The sequence below is a fragment of the Elephas maximus genome, chromosome 4 (assembly GCF_024166365.1).
Source record: "Elephas maximus indicus isolate mEleMax1 chromosome 4, mEleMax1 primary haplotype, whole genome shotgun sequence".
Lineage (NCBI taxonomy): Eukaryota > Metazoa > Chordata > Mammalia > Proboscidea > Elephantidae > Elephas > Elephas maximus.
This window is the reverse complement of record NC_064822.1, coordinates 196,706,429-196,721,782: the sequence shown is the minus strand read 5'-3', so window position 1 is coordinate 196,721,782 and position 15,354 is coordinate 196,706,429. Positions and strand designations below refer to the sequence as shown.

General features: G+C 44.1%; 2 protein-coding genes across 6 annotated transcripts in view; both read right to left on the bottom strand.

The window, feature by feature from the left end:
* Window positions 1–15,354, bottom strand: part of PPP6R2 (protein phosphatase 6 regulatory subunit 2) — a 91,557-nt gene that overhangs the window by 60,374 nt on the left and 15,829 nt on the right. The gene's annotated exons all lie outside the window — the stretch shown is intronic.
* The window catches only part of LOC126076505 (basic proline-rich protein-like), a 30,773-nt gene continuing 16,321 nt past the window's right edge, over window positions 903–15,354 (bottom strand). Inside the window, exon 5 of the mRNA XM_049884995.1 lies at window positions 903–1,217. Within this exon, the coding sequence (XP_049740952.1) occupies window positions 903–1,217 (315 nt within the window). The remainder of the gene's footprint in view (window positions 1,218–15,354) is intronic.

The window sequence follows — 15,354 nt, the reverse complement described above, 5'->3', positions numbered from 1 at the left end:
AATTTTAAAACAAATTTTCTGAGTGAAAAGAGATTTGTGCAGTAATGTTGCCCGGAAGCTTTCCTGGCCAGGACTCTGTCATTCCCGCCTCTCTCCGATCACACACGGACAGCGTGGTGTTGGCGGGAGTGCTGACCCCACACTCACAGACCACAGCCTGAAGCACTCCTCCACAGCCCTACAGGCACCTAGAAAGCCTGAGCAAGGCCCACAGGAGTTCTGCATTTCTGACACAGAAGGGCCAAGGAAAATAACCAAATACAAAGCTCTTCACCAATAAATTGGAAAAAGGAAAGCTGATGAACAGACGCTGCTTCTGGTCACTGTCAGCACAGGGGTGTTGTGGGCAGGTCTGCTTTCTCCAGGAGCCTCCAGTGCAGTGGGACACAGGGCCCACATGAGCCCCACTACTGCCCCCATGAGGGCCTTCAGCCAAGTCACAAAACTTGTCTAAGCCTCAGTTTACTCATCTTTAACGACCAAGCCATAACTATTTCTGCACACCGACTTTGTACCAGGAGCCAGGTGAGGCACCAGATGACACCCATGAACAGGAGTGGGTCCCTGTGCCTAGGGCAGTGCAGAGGAGATAAGAGCTTGCATGAACAAAACCCATGGTGGGCAGCTGGCTCAAGTGCCCTCCTCCCAAGAGCTGCCCGTTTGCGTGGCTGTACATTCCTAGGGCTTCAGGATCCCACAGCACCAACTGCCCATCCCAGCAGTGGGAGCTTCTGCGGCCCCTCCTGCAGTCTCGGAAAGACGATTTCAACACGCAGCCTCCACGGCCTGACACCTAGAGGCTGTCAGGCCAACTGGTCCTCCACGGTCTCCGGCTTCCACCACAGCATTCTCCTGGCCGTCAAGAACAACTAAGGTCAGGCTCAAAACGAAACTGAAGACCACTATTCATTGGCGTGGTCCAGGATGGAGCTTCTGACATCCGGAGGGGCACGCTTCTCACGTTTCTCACTTGGTGCTATGGCCCTCACCACGACTCTTCCCTCCTGGGAGTCAAACACGGTCCCTAGGCAGCCAAAGAGCCCCTCAGGGCAGGAGGGTAGCAGGCAGGCCAGGCCAAGGCACTCCCCAGTCACAGAAGCCCAGGCCCGGGGAAATCCAGCTTTGTCACTAACCAGCTCTGCAACCTGGGACATGTACCCGGTGTCTGTGCAAAAGTGTGACTCTGTGATAGAGCTGTCACTGCCACCAAATGCCTCCTGGGGTCCAGGAAGAAAGGGATCAACAGCAGGGAACCAGAGACACCCCACAGAAAGGCACCCCACAGAAAGGTCACAGTCTGGGTTCTGCCTCCATAATAACAGGTGGAATGTCAGACAGGATTCACACACTGTATTTGTTCTCAACACTATACTCCTGGGAGAATCAGAGCCAGAATGGGGAGTCCCGCGGTGGGGCAGGGCACACTCAGAGCTAGAGGCAGGCTGGCTAAAAGCCTTGTCAAACAGCAGAGAACTGCACCAAAACACCAGGTAAGCCACAGGGCTGTGAGCACGCCTCGTCCAAACACGGAGAAGCAGGAGAGCAGTAAGTGCCGCAGGCCTCCACGAGGAGATCTCCCACAGACCACAGGAGGATCTACTCTCACGGAGACCAGCCCACACACCACCCCACCCAAGCCCATGTGTGCTGCCACTTAACTCATGAAGGACTCAGCGGAGTGGGCAGTAGGGCACCAACCTGTGGTGAAATGGCTCCTTTATGCGGCCTTCTGCCCTGGTTCTTTGGAAAAACAGCTTGAGAGATTTTTCCCTTAAGCCCTGAGGAATTACCTTTGCCCTAGTTTCCTAACCCAGAGGGTTTGTTACTTTTGTCCAGGTTGATTGACATTTCCTGAGAAAGCTGTAAACAATTTGATGGTCTGATATGTTTTGTCTGGCCCTGGGCTACAGTCTGCTGGGATTGGTCAATAGACTATGAAAATAAGGTATCTGTGGTCTATTATGCAAATGAAGTATCTGAGGCCTACTAAGAGGGAAGAGGGGATTGGTCAGTTCATGGCCCTCGTGGGAGGGCCACACCTTGAAACTGATAAAGACTTGTGCATAGCTGCAGCCAGTCCCACAGAGGTTTTTTGAGAAAGAATGAAGCAGGAAAAAAGGAACCTCCTAGAAGAGCTAAAACACGGGTCAAGGGCGGTAACACTGAAGACAGCTAGAGGCCTGGAAGGGGCCTGGAGCAGAGCCGGCAGTGACAGGCCCAAAGGGGTCCTGCAGCAGAGTTGGTGGCAACAGATGGTAGGGCCAAGAGGAGGCTGAGTCCAGGCGGTGGAGTGGAGACCGGTCCCCAGGGGGCTGAGAGGAGACCTGTCCTCAGGGGGCCGAGAGGAGCCTGAGTCCAGGAGGCCGAAAGGAGACCTGTCCCCAGGGGCCTGAGAGGAGCCTGAGTCCAGGAGGCCAAGAGGAGACCTGTCTCCAGGGGGCTGAGAGAGCTGTCCTGCACAGAAGGAGGAAGACTTTGCCTACCCCAAGTTGCAGCCAGTTGATCCTAATCCCGAGCTGTACCATTATTTCCTTAATAAACGACTTAACTCTAAGTATGGCCTATGAGTTCTGTGTGGCCATTGCAACAAATTACTGAACCCAGAAGAGAAGCAGAGGGTGCTGTGGGAGGGACAGCCGGTGTCGTAATTGGTAAAAAAGCTGGAGAGTGGAGGTGTATCTGACCTCTACTTCATGGTAGTCAGCTTTGGGCTGATCCTGGTCATTATCCCCCTGAAGTTAGCCACATTCTGACATTACGACTATCACTACTACTGCCATTTCACACAACCCCAGTCAAGAAAAAGGAGAGGCCTGTCACTGCACAGCTAGCCCGGGGTCACAGGTTGGTAAATGCCAGGTCTAGCACTGGGACCCGGGCTTGTTGACAGCAAAGTTCACATCCTCAATCTCCACCTGGTACCCCAGACGCAGACCCAGTTGAGGAAGGAAAAAGGAACCATCAAAGGAGACAATGGGGGGCTTAGGAGCGCTCATGATGACAGGAAGCACCACAGGGCTGGGTCATCCAGAAGGGCTCCAGGCAAGGAGCTGAACATGGGACCAAGCAGGCCACTTGAGGTGGACACGAGGCCTTAAGGAGAGAGACATAGTGTTCAAAACGCAGCAGTCGATGGGTTTCTGCCTGGGTGATGAAATGTTCCAGAATTAGATCATGGTGATAGTTGAACAACTTTGTGAATATGCTAGGAACCACTGGACTGTATATTTTAAAGGATAAATTTCACCGTATGGGAGTTACATCTCAATCTTAAAAAGAGAATGACAAAAAAATTGGAGTTATCAGTGGGCTGACAGATGGAAGGGATATTCCTAAAGATAAGATCCTAAAAGGTGAGCTCCTGAAAGATGGCTGACTAGGTAGACGCTACCTCAGATCCCTCTTGCAACAAAGACTCGGAAAAACAAGTGAATCGATCACATCCATGACAATCTACGAACCCTGACCAACAAACACAGATTTAAAGAGTTGACTTGAGTGACAGAGACCGAGAACGAACAACTACGGGGAAGCAGCGACTGTTTTCGGTGCCTGGAGTCAGCGTCCCAGTCAGGAAACCTTGGCGCCAGGCTTTGGACTGGGTGCAGGGGAGCTGAGCACTGCATCCTGTGACGGAGCAAACACGGGGCACAGCCCTACCTGCCTGAACTGACCTCGGGAGGGGGCCCAGCCGGTCTTCGCAGGCGGCGCGGCAACACAGCTGGCGGGAGAAGTCGGCGGGAGGCAGCAACTGGTTTTGGAGCCAGGAGTGCAGCGTCCCAGCCGGGGAACCTTGGCGCGGGGCTTTGGACTGGGCGCAGGGGAGCTGAGCAGGACATCCTGTGAAGGTACAAACATGGGAAGCAACCCTACCCCCCTGAACTGACCCCGGGAGGGGGCCCAGCTGGTCCGCGCGGGCGGCATGGTGACGCGGCTGGCGGGAGGAGAAGTCACTGGGAGGCACTGACTGTTTTTGGAGCCGGGAGTGCAGCATCCCAGCCGGGGAACCTTGACGCTGGGCTTTGGACTGGCAGCGGAGGAACTGTCCACGGCTTCTGAGACAGCGCAAGCATGGGACGGGGCCCTGACCCTCGGGGGCAATCTCTACTCAGCCAGCGCACACAGGCGATGCGCCCCTCGGGAATCTCAGATAAAACAGTCATCTCAAGCAAGATAAGTAACTTTGTCTATATTCCAGGGTGCTACTCTCTCCTGTTTTTCTAAACCCTCCTCTCCACTTCCCAGGCGGCTTCATTAACATTGGAATTTCCTGAGCCAGAGGGAGAACTGCTCCCCGGTTTTTCTTTTCCCTTTTTTTTTTGGTCATTTCGTAACCTATTCTTCTGGCCTAAGAGAAGCAACCACAAAAAAACCCAGGGACCAAAAATCCTTCCCTAATTGGACTAAAAACACAGAACCAGCTCCAGCCAAGCATATGTGATCCACAGTCTTGGGCTTTCATCCCTACAGGGAACAAGGTGGCTATTACAATGCAAAGGCATTTCTGATAGGGATCTGACTGTATTTGTTTTAGGGGATTTACTGGAAAGACGAGTTTCCCAGGTCTGATATCTCTGCGTATGCAACAGAGCCCTCACTGACCCACAACAGGGAACTGAGGGCTGAAGCTCCCCCCAGACCACCTAGCCTCCTGCCTTAGGGGTCTAAGGAGGGTGACACCTACCAATCTGTAGAGGTACTTGAATTGGGGTCCTAAGGTACAGCTGCAGAGCCCACCCACCAAGGTGCTTTAGGAATAGAGACACACCTACCTCACTGACACTTGGGGGAAGCCTGCCAGCATCCTGCCCTCCCCGGAGTGTGAACCCCTGCTGCTACTAGAATCTGGTGCACACAACTATCACCACTACTCCTCAAGGTGGATAGGTGTTAGGGGGCAGCACACACTTGATGACCCAAAATCAGATTCTACTCAAGAACAGTGAATGGACTCAGGCTTATATACCTGGTAACAGCCCAAACCAGCTGGTAATAGGTCATATGTGAGTCAAGGGCTACAACAATCAAGACAGGGCAATCTAGTAGCCCCTCTACGTATACTGAAAGAAAACAAAACAAGATAAGACTCAGTGAGCAAATTTGGAATAAATCACTACAATATCTTAGTGATGGCTCAGAGACAGCAGTCGATATCAATCCATATAAAGAAGCAGACCATGATTGCTTCTACAACTCTCCAAACTAAAGAATCAAAATCTTTCCCAAATGAAGATACAATCCTGGAATTATCAGATAGAGAATACAAAAAACTAAATTACAGAATGCTTCAAGACATCAGGGATGAACTCAGAAATGAAATAAGGCAAGCTACAGAAAAAGCCAAGGAACACACTGATAAAGTAGTTGAAGAACTAAAAAAGATTATTCAAGAACATAGTGGAAAAATTAACAAGTTGCAAGAATCCATAGAGAGACAGCATTCAGAAATCCAAAAGATTAACAATAAAATTACAGAATTAGACAATGCAATAGGAAGTCAAAGGAGCAGACTCAAGCAATTAGAATGCAGACTGGGACATCTGGAGGACCAGGGAATTAACACCAAAATACCTGGAAAAAAAATGAGATAAAAGAATTAAAAAAATGAAGAAACCCTAAGAATCACGTGGGACTCTATCAAGAAGGATAACTTGCGTGTGATTGGAGTCCCAGAACAGGGAGGGATAACAGAAAACACAGAGAGAATAATTGAAGATCTGCTGGCAGAAAACTTCCCTGACATCATGAAAGACGAAAGGATGTCTATCCAAGATGCTCATCGAACCCCATTTAAGATTGATCCAAAAAGAAAAACACCAAGACATATTATCATCAAACTTGCCAAAACTAAAGATAAAGAGAAAATTTTAAAAGCAGCCAGGGATAAAAGAAAGGTCTCCTACAAGGGAGAATCAATAAGAATAAGTTCAGACTACTCAGCAGAAACCACGCAGGCAAGAAGGCAATGGGATGACATATACAGAGCGCTGAAGGAGAAAAACTGCCAGCCAAGGATCATATATCCAGCAAAACCCTCTCTGAAATATGAAGGCGAAATTAAGATATTTACAGATAAACACAAGCTTAGAGAATTTGCAAAAACCAAACCAAAGGTACAAGAAATACTAAAGGAAATTGTTTGGTCAGAAAACCAATAGTATCAGATACCAGCACAACACAAGGTCACAGAACAGAACACCCTGATATCAACTCAAATACGGAAATCACAGAAACAAATTAAGATTAATTAAAAAAAAAAAAAAAAACGCTCAGAACAGGGAATCATTGAAGTCAATATGTAAAAGATCACAATAATCAAAAGAGGGACTAAATACAGGTGGCATAGAACTGCCATATGGAGAGGGACACAAGGCGATATAGGACAATACAAGTTAGGTTTTTACTTAGAAAAATAGGGGTAAATATTAAGGTAACCACAAAGAGGTATAACAACTCCATGACTCAAAATAAAATCCAAGAAAAACGTAATGACTCAGCAAACATAAAGTCAAATACCACGAAAATGAGGAACACACAATTTACAAAGAAAAACGTCTCAGCACAAAAAAGTGGAAAAATGAAATTGTCAACAACACACATAAAAAGGCATCAAAATGACAACACTAAACACATAAACAACAACAACAAAAAAAAAACACATACTTATCTATAATTACGCTGAACGTAAATGGACTAAACGCACCAATAAAGAGACAGACAGTCTCAGACTGGATAAAGAAACATGATCTGTCTATATGCTGCCTACAAGAGACACACCTTTGACTTAGAGACACAAACAAACTAAAACTCAAAGGATGGAAAAAAATATATCAAGCAAACAAGAAGCAAAAAAGAGCAGGAGTAGCAATATTAATTTCTGACAAAATAGACTTTAAAGTTAAATCCACCACAAAGGATAAAGAAGGACACTACATAATGATAAAAGGGACAATTGGCCAGGAAGATACAACCATATTAAATATTTATGTACCCAATGACAGGGCTGCAAGATACATAAAACAAATTTTAACAGAACTGAAAAGTGAGATAGACACCTCCACAATTATAGTAGGAGACTTCAACACACCACTTTAGGAGAAGGACAGGACATCCAGTAAGAAGCTCAATAGAGACACGGAAGACCTAATTGCTACAATCAACCAACTTGACCTCATTGACTTATACAGAACTCTCCACCCAACTGCTGCAAAGTATACTTTTTTTTCTAGCGCACATAGAACATTCTCTAGCATAGACCACATACCAGGTCATAAGACAAACCTTTGCGGAATCCAAAACATCGAAATATTACAAAGCATCTTCTCAGACCACAAGGCCATAAAAGTGGAAATCAATAACAGAAAAACTAGGGAAAAGAAATCAAATACTTGGAAACTGAACAATACCCTGCTGAAAAAAGACTGGTTTATAGAAGACATTAAGGAGGGAATAAAGAAATTCATAGAATGCAACGAGAATGAAAATACTTCCTATCAAAACCTCTGCGACACAGCAAAAGCAGGGCTCAGAGGCCAATTTATATCGATAAATGCACACATACAAAAAGAAGAAAGAGCCAAAAGCAGAGAACTGTCCCTACAACTTGAACAAATAGAAACTGAGCAACAAAAGAATCCGTCAGGCACCAGAAGAAAAGAAATAATAAAAATTAGAGCTGAACTAAATGAATTAGAGAACAGAAAAACAATTGAAAGAATTAACAAAGCCAAAAGCTGGTTCTTTGAAAAAATTAACAAAATTGATAAACCATTGGCTAGACTGACTAAAGAAATACAGGAAAGGAAACAAATAACCTGAATAAGAGACGAGATGGGCCACATCACAACAGACCCAACTGAAATTAAAAGAATCATATCAGATTATTATGAAAAATTGTTCTCTAACAAATTTGAAAACCTAGGAGAAATGGATGAATTCCTGGAAAAACACTACCTACCTAAACTAACACAATCAGAAGTAGAACAACTAAATAGACCCATAACAAAAAAAGAGATTGAAAAGGTAATAAAAAAACTCCCAACAAAAAAAAGCCCTGGCCCGGATGGCTATACTGCAGAGTTCTACCAAACTTTCAGAGAGAGTTAACACGACTACCACTAAAGGTATTTCAAAGCACAGAAAATGACGGAATACTACCTAACTCATTCTATGAAGCCACCATTTCCTTGATACCAAAACCAGGTAAAGACATCACAAAAAAAGAAAATTTCAGACCTATATCCCTCATGAACATTGATGCAAAAATCCTCAACAAAATTCTAGCCAATACAATTCAACAACATATCAAAAAAACAATCCACCACGACCAAGTGGGATTTATACCAGGTATGCAAGGCTGGTTTAATATTAGAAAAACCATTAATGTAATCCACCATATAAATAAAACAAAATACAAAAACCACATGATCTTATCAATTGATGCAGAAAAGGCATTTGACAAAGTCCAACACCTATTTATGATAAAAACTCTCAGCAAAATAGGTATTGAAGGAAAATTCCTCAACATGATAAAGGGCATCTATGCAAAGCCAACAGCCAATATCACTTTAAATGGAGAGAGCCTGAAAGCATTTCCCTTGAGAACGGGAATCAGACAAGGATGCCTTCATCACTGCTCTTATTCAACATTGTGCTAGAGGTCCTAGCCAGAGCAATTAGGCTAGACAAAGAAATAAAGGGCATCCGGATTGGCAAGGAGGAAGTAAAATTATCTCTATTTGCAGATGACATGATCTTATACACAGAAAACACTAAGGAATCCTCCAGAAAACTACTGAAACTAATAGAAGAGTTTGGCAGAGTCTCAGGTTATAAGATAAACATACAAAAATCACTTGGATTCCTCTATATCAACAAAAAGAACATCAAAGAGGAAATCACCAAATCAATACCATTCACAGTAGCCACCAAGAAGATAAAATACTTAGGAATAAATCTTAACAAAGATGTAAAAGACCTATACAAAGAAAACTACAAAGTACTACTACAAGAAACTAAAAAGGACCTACTTAAGTGGAAAAAAATACCTTGCTCATGGATAGGAAGACTTAACATAGTAAAAAGGTCTATTCTACCAAAACCCATCTATACAAACAATGCACTTCCGATCCAAATTCCAATGTCATTTTTTAAGGTGATAGAGAAACAAATCACCAACTTCATATGTAAGGGAAAGAAGCCTCGGATAAGCAAAGCGTTACTGAAAAAGAAGAAGAAAGTGGGAGGCCTCACTCTACCTGATTTTAGAACCTATTATACAGCCACAGTAGTCAAAACAGCCTGGTATTGGTACAACAACAGGCACATAGACCAGTGGAACAGAATTGAGAATCCAGATATAAATCCATCCACATATGAGCAGCTGGTATTTGACAAAGGACTAGTGTCAGTTAATTGGGGAGAAGATAGTCTTTTTAACAAATGGTGCTGGCATTAACTGGATATCCATTTGCAAAAAAATGAAACAGGACCCATACCTCACACCATGCACAAAAACTAACTCCAACTGGATCAAAGACCTAAACATAAAGACTAAAACGATAAAGATCATGGAAGAAAAAATAGGGACAACCTTAGGAGCCCTAGTACAAGGCATAAACAGAATACAAAACATTACCAAAAATGATGAAGAGAAACCAGATAACTGGGAGCTCCTAAAAATCAAACACCTATGCTCATCTAAAGACTTCACCAAAAGAGTAAAAAGACCACCTACAGACTGGGAAAGAATTTTCAGCTATGACATCTCCGACCAGCGCCTGATCTCTAAAATCTATATGATTCTGTCAAAACTCAACCACAAAAAGACAAACAACCCAATCAAAATGTGCGCAAAGGATATGAACACACACTTCACTAAAGAAGATATTCAGGCAGCTAACAGATACATGAGAAAACGCTCTCGATCATTAGCCATTAGAGAAATGCAAATTAAAACTACGATGAGATTCCATCTCACTCCAACAAGGCTGGCATTAATCCAAAAAACACAAAATAATAAATGTTGGAGAGGCTGCAGAGAGATTGGAACTCTTATACACCGCTGATGGGAATGTAAAATGGTACAACCACTTTGGAAATCTATCTGGCGTTATCTTAAACAGTTAGAAATAGAACTACCATACAACCCAGAAATCCCACTCCTTGGAATATACCCTAGAGAAATAAGAGCCTTCACACGAACAGATATATGCACACCCATGTTTATTGCAGCTCTGTTTACAATAGCAAAAAGCTGGAAGCAACCAAGGTGTCCATCAACGGATGAACGGGCAAATAAATTGTGGTATATTCACACAATGGAATACTACGCATCGATAAAGAACAGTGACGAATCTGTGAAACATTTCATAACATGGAGGAACCTGGAAGGCATTACGCTGAGCGAAATTAGTCAGAGGCAAAAGGGCAAATATTGTATAAGACCACTATTATAAGATCTTGAGAAAGAGTATAAACTGAGAAGAACACATACTTTTGTGGTTACGAGGTGGGGAGGGAGGGAGGGTGGGAGAGGGTTTTTTACTGATTAGTTAGTAGATAAGAACTACTTTAGGTGAAGGGAAGGACAATACTCAATGCATGGAAGGTCAGCTCAACTGGACTGGACCAAAAGCAAAGAAGTTTCTGGGATAAAATGAATGCTTCAAAGGTCAGTGGAGCAAGGGCGGGGGTTTGGGGACCATGGTTTAAGGGGACATCTAAGTCAATTGGCAAAATAATTCTAGTATGAAAACATTCTGCATCCCACTTTGAAATGTGGGGTCTGGGGTCTTAAATGCTAACAAGCGGCCATCTAAGATGCATCAATTGTTCTCAACCCACCTGGATCAAAGGAGAATGAAGAACACCAAGGTCACAAGATAACTATGAGCCCAAGAGACAGAAAGGGCCACATGAACCAGAGACTTATATCATCCTGAGACCAGAAGAACTAGATGGTGCCCGGCCACAACTGATGACTGCCCTGACAGGGAGCAAAACAGAGAACCCCTGAGGGAGCAGGAGATCAGTGAGATGCAGACCCCAAATTCTCATAAAAAGACCATACTTAATGGTCTGACTGAGACTAGAAGAATCCCGGCGGTCATGGTCCCCAAACCTTCTGTTGGCCGAGGACAGGAACCATACCACAAGACAACTCATCAGACATGGAAGGGACTGGACAGTGGGTAGGAGAGAGATGCTGATGAAGAGTGAGCTATTTGTATCAGGTGGACACTTGAGACCGTGTTGGCATCTCCTGTCTGGAGGGGGGATGGGAGGGTAGAGAGGATTGGAAGCTGGCAAAATTGTCACAAAAGGAGAGACTGAAAGGGCTAACTCATTAGGGGGAGAGAAAGTGGGAGTATAGAGTAAGGTGTATATAAACTTATATGTGACAGACTGACTTGATTTGTAAACGTTCACTTGAAGCTCAATAAAAAAAAAAAAAAAAGATCCTAAAAGGTGTGGACATCAGCAGCAGCCCAGAGAGAGGACACCGAGTCTCATTTATTCAGCTACAAATACAGAGCAGAAGACAATAACCACCCAGTCCCTGCCCCCCAAGCCTAGGCTCCAGCAGAGCAGAGACATCGCAGGGTGCCAACTGTGGGGAGACCAGCTGCTTCAGGGAAAGTGATCACAGGGGCACTCCCACAGGTAGATTCCCCGGGATCCACCCACCAGCCATCCAACTGTTGGCCATGAGCAGGAGTCCATGGGCTCGAGCTGCCATGCCTCCTGCTTGTCTCTGAGCAGGGATAAAAACATCAACCTCTTAGGGCTGGTGTGAGAACTGACGGGGATACACCAGCTCAGAACCCTGCTGGCACACGGGGGTGCACGGTGCACGCCAGGTGCTGCGATGACGACTGACCCGAGGACGTGACACCTTCTTTAAAGGTGTGGCGGCATGATGGCTGAAAAGGCAACTCCAGAGTTCAAGTGCCTGGTCCAAAGCTCAGCTCCACACATGCTGACCTGATTGAATTTTCTTAAACTCTGCTTCTCCGTTTCTGATGACAGTGTTTACCTCAAAGAGTAGTGTGAGCATCAAACAAGATCATCTGTATAAAGTGTTCAACACATGCCTGGTAAACAGTAAGTGCCCAATAAATGCTAGCAATTATCATCATTGGTCAGAGAAAGGAGGCTGCTGGCTGGAAAAGGCTTCCATGAGAGAACCTGACCTGAGTTTCATTCCTTTTACATTGATGACCACAAACGTCAAATGAACATCAAACACAACCTAGCAACACTCCTGTATCTCTCTCATAAGCTGGCTCCCCCTTTAAGACACCGTGGCACATTTTACATGGGCACAATTCCTCAGCTGGCTTCGACTGGCTGCAGCCAACAGAACGTGACAGAGGGACACTGTGTAGTTCTGAGCTGGGCTTCAAGAGGCCTGCAGCTCCCCCTCTCGCACACTGAGAATCCTGAGACGTGAAGAAGCCCAGTTCAGCCTCCTTGAGAATGGCAGGCCATGTGAAGAGGGGAGCCTAAGCATTCAGCAAAGGCTCCAGTCGTAAGAGTAAGCCAAGGTGACGACCTGGGTAGCAGGGATAACCCATGCCAGCTGAGCTCAACCCAAACTGACAACCCACAGACCCATGAGCAAGTAAATCATCGGAATGGTTTGTTATGTAGCAATGGATAAGTAACGCGACAGTCATTTTATTTCTTCTACTCTTTCCTCAACTCTCTAATATCCTCATCCCCTAAATTCACAGAAAGAGCAAATGGTCTCAAACGGGAGCTCCCTACCTTCCCTCCATCATATCTACCAACCAAAATCTACCACATTCTCTCCCTTCACTCCTCCAACAATGAAGAAAGAGTCCTTGCTCCCATCCCTTTCCTTCTGCTATCACCAGTCTCTCCTCCTTTATTACAGCATTTCTAGTATTCTTATGTATTCCAGCATTTCTAGAACATTCTAGCATGGGCATGTGTGTGCAAGCACACACACACACATACACAAACACACACACACCCCCCATGAATGAAAGACTGAAGGCCCACTAATCACCACTTCTATTCAGCATTGTATTAGAAGTTCTAGCCAATGCAATAAAGCAAGAAGAAAAAATAAAAGGCATAACAATGAGAAAGGAGAAAGTAAAACTATCCTTATTCACACATATTACTTTTTATATAGGTAGAAAGTCCAAAGGAATCTATAAACAGACAAGAAAAACTAAAAAATGAATTAAGTAAGTTTGCAGGATACACAATCAGTATACACTGAACAACTGTATTTTTAAATACTAACAAAAAACAACCAAAAAATAAAATAAAAAAATATTCACAATAGCATCAAAAATCCAAATAGTTAATAAGTTGAATCTGAAAAGTGTACCTCTATGCTGAAAACTACAAAACATAGCTGAGAAAAATTAAAGAAGATCTAAGTAAGTGGAGAGGTATGCTGTATGCCCAGATCAGAAGACTTACTGTTGTTAACAATTCATTTCTCCCAAAATTGATCGACAGATTCAAAGTAATCCCAACCAAACACCCAGCAAAATCTTTTGTACAAATGGAAGAGCTTATTCTAAAATCAGCAAGAGAATTCTAAACTGGAATAAAGTTGGATTTTTTAATATTACCTGATTTCAAGGCTCACCATTAACTTACAGTCATCAAGACAACACGTAGGAGCCTCAGGTTCAACTCCCTGTGAATGCATCTCAGAGCAGGCACCACCCTCTGTCAGTGGAGGCCTGCGTGTTGCTGTGATGCTGAGCAGCTTTCAGCAGAGCTTCCAGATTAAGACAGACTAGGAAGAAAGAGCTGGAGATCTTCTTCCGAAATGAGCCAGTGAAAACCCTATGGATCACAACGATCCGATCCCGTTGTGCGTGGGGCTGCTATGAGTTGCAGCTGAGTCAACAGCACCTAACAGCAACAACAGTAATGGCATAAGAAAGAAAAACAGATCAACAGACCATAATAGGAAATCCAGAAATAAACCTACACACATATTCAATTAACCTATAAAAAAGACTTTGATGCAATTTAATGGAGAAAGGGGAATCTTTTGAGCAAATAATGCTAGAAAAACTGTATATACATATGGGGGTGTATCCTGACCCTTCTCACGCCACATACAAAAAATAATGCAAGATGGTTCATAGAAAAAGGAGATCAGTGATTGTTTGGGGATGAGGGAACAGGAAAGAGAGGGATTCTAAAAAGACAGAAGAAATTCTGGAGGGTGAGAGAGATGTTCACTATCCTGACTGTCATGATCATTTCACAGGTGCATACGCATGTCAAAACTTATCAAACTGTGGAGGCTGGATGAATCCTTGGAACTACTGCCCTAAGATAATCCTCAAACCTTAAACCAAAAATATCCTGTTAAGACATCTTAAAACCAGAAAATAGTTTAACTTAACTAGCCACCACCCCCACGCGTCTGCCAGTTTGCTGCCGTGGTGTTGCTGTGATGATGGAAGCTATGCTACGGGTTTTCAAACACCAGCAGGGGCACCCATGACGAACTGGTTTCAGCTGAGCTTCCAGACTCAGACAGACTAGGAAGAAGGGTCTGGCAGTCTACTTCTGAAAAGAATGAGCCAGTGAAAACCTTATGAATAGCAGAGGAACACTGTCTGATATAGTGCTGGAATATGAGCCCCCCAGGTTGGAAGGCACTCAAAGATGACTGGGGAAGAGCTGCCTCCTCAAAGTAGAGTCGACCTTAATGACATGGATGGAGTCAAGCTTTAGGGACCTTCATTTGCTGATGCGACACGACTTAAAATGAAAAGAAACAGATGCAAACATCCATCAAAACCTGGAATGTAATAAGTATTAATCTAGGAAAACTGGAAATCATCAACAATGAAATGGAACACATAAACATCAATATCCCAGGCATTAGTGAGCTGAAATAGACCAGTACTGGCCTTTCTGAATGGGACAATCATACGGTTTACTATGCCAGGAATGACAATTTAAAGAGGAATGACACTGCATTGATCGTCAAAAAGAACATTTCAAGATCTATCCTGAAGTACAGCGCTGTCAGTGATAGGATAATACCCATACACCTAAAGGAAAACCAGTTAATACGATTATTACTCAAATTTACACACCAACCACTAAGACCAAAGATGAAGAAACTGAAGATTTTTACCAACGTCTGTAGTCTGAAATTCATCGAACTTGTAATCAGGATGCCTTGATATTGCAATGTGAAAGTTGGAAACAAAGAAGTAGGATCGAGAGTTGGAAAACATGGCCTTTGTGACAGAAACAATGCCGGAGATCCCATGATAAAATTTTGCAACACCAACCACTTGTTCGTTGCAAATACCTTTTTTCACTAGCTTAAATGGT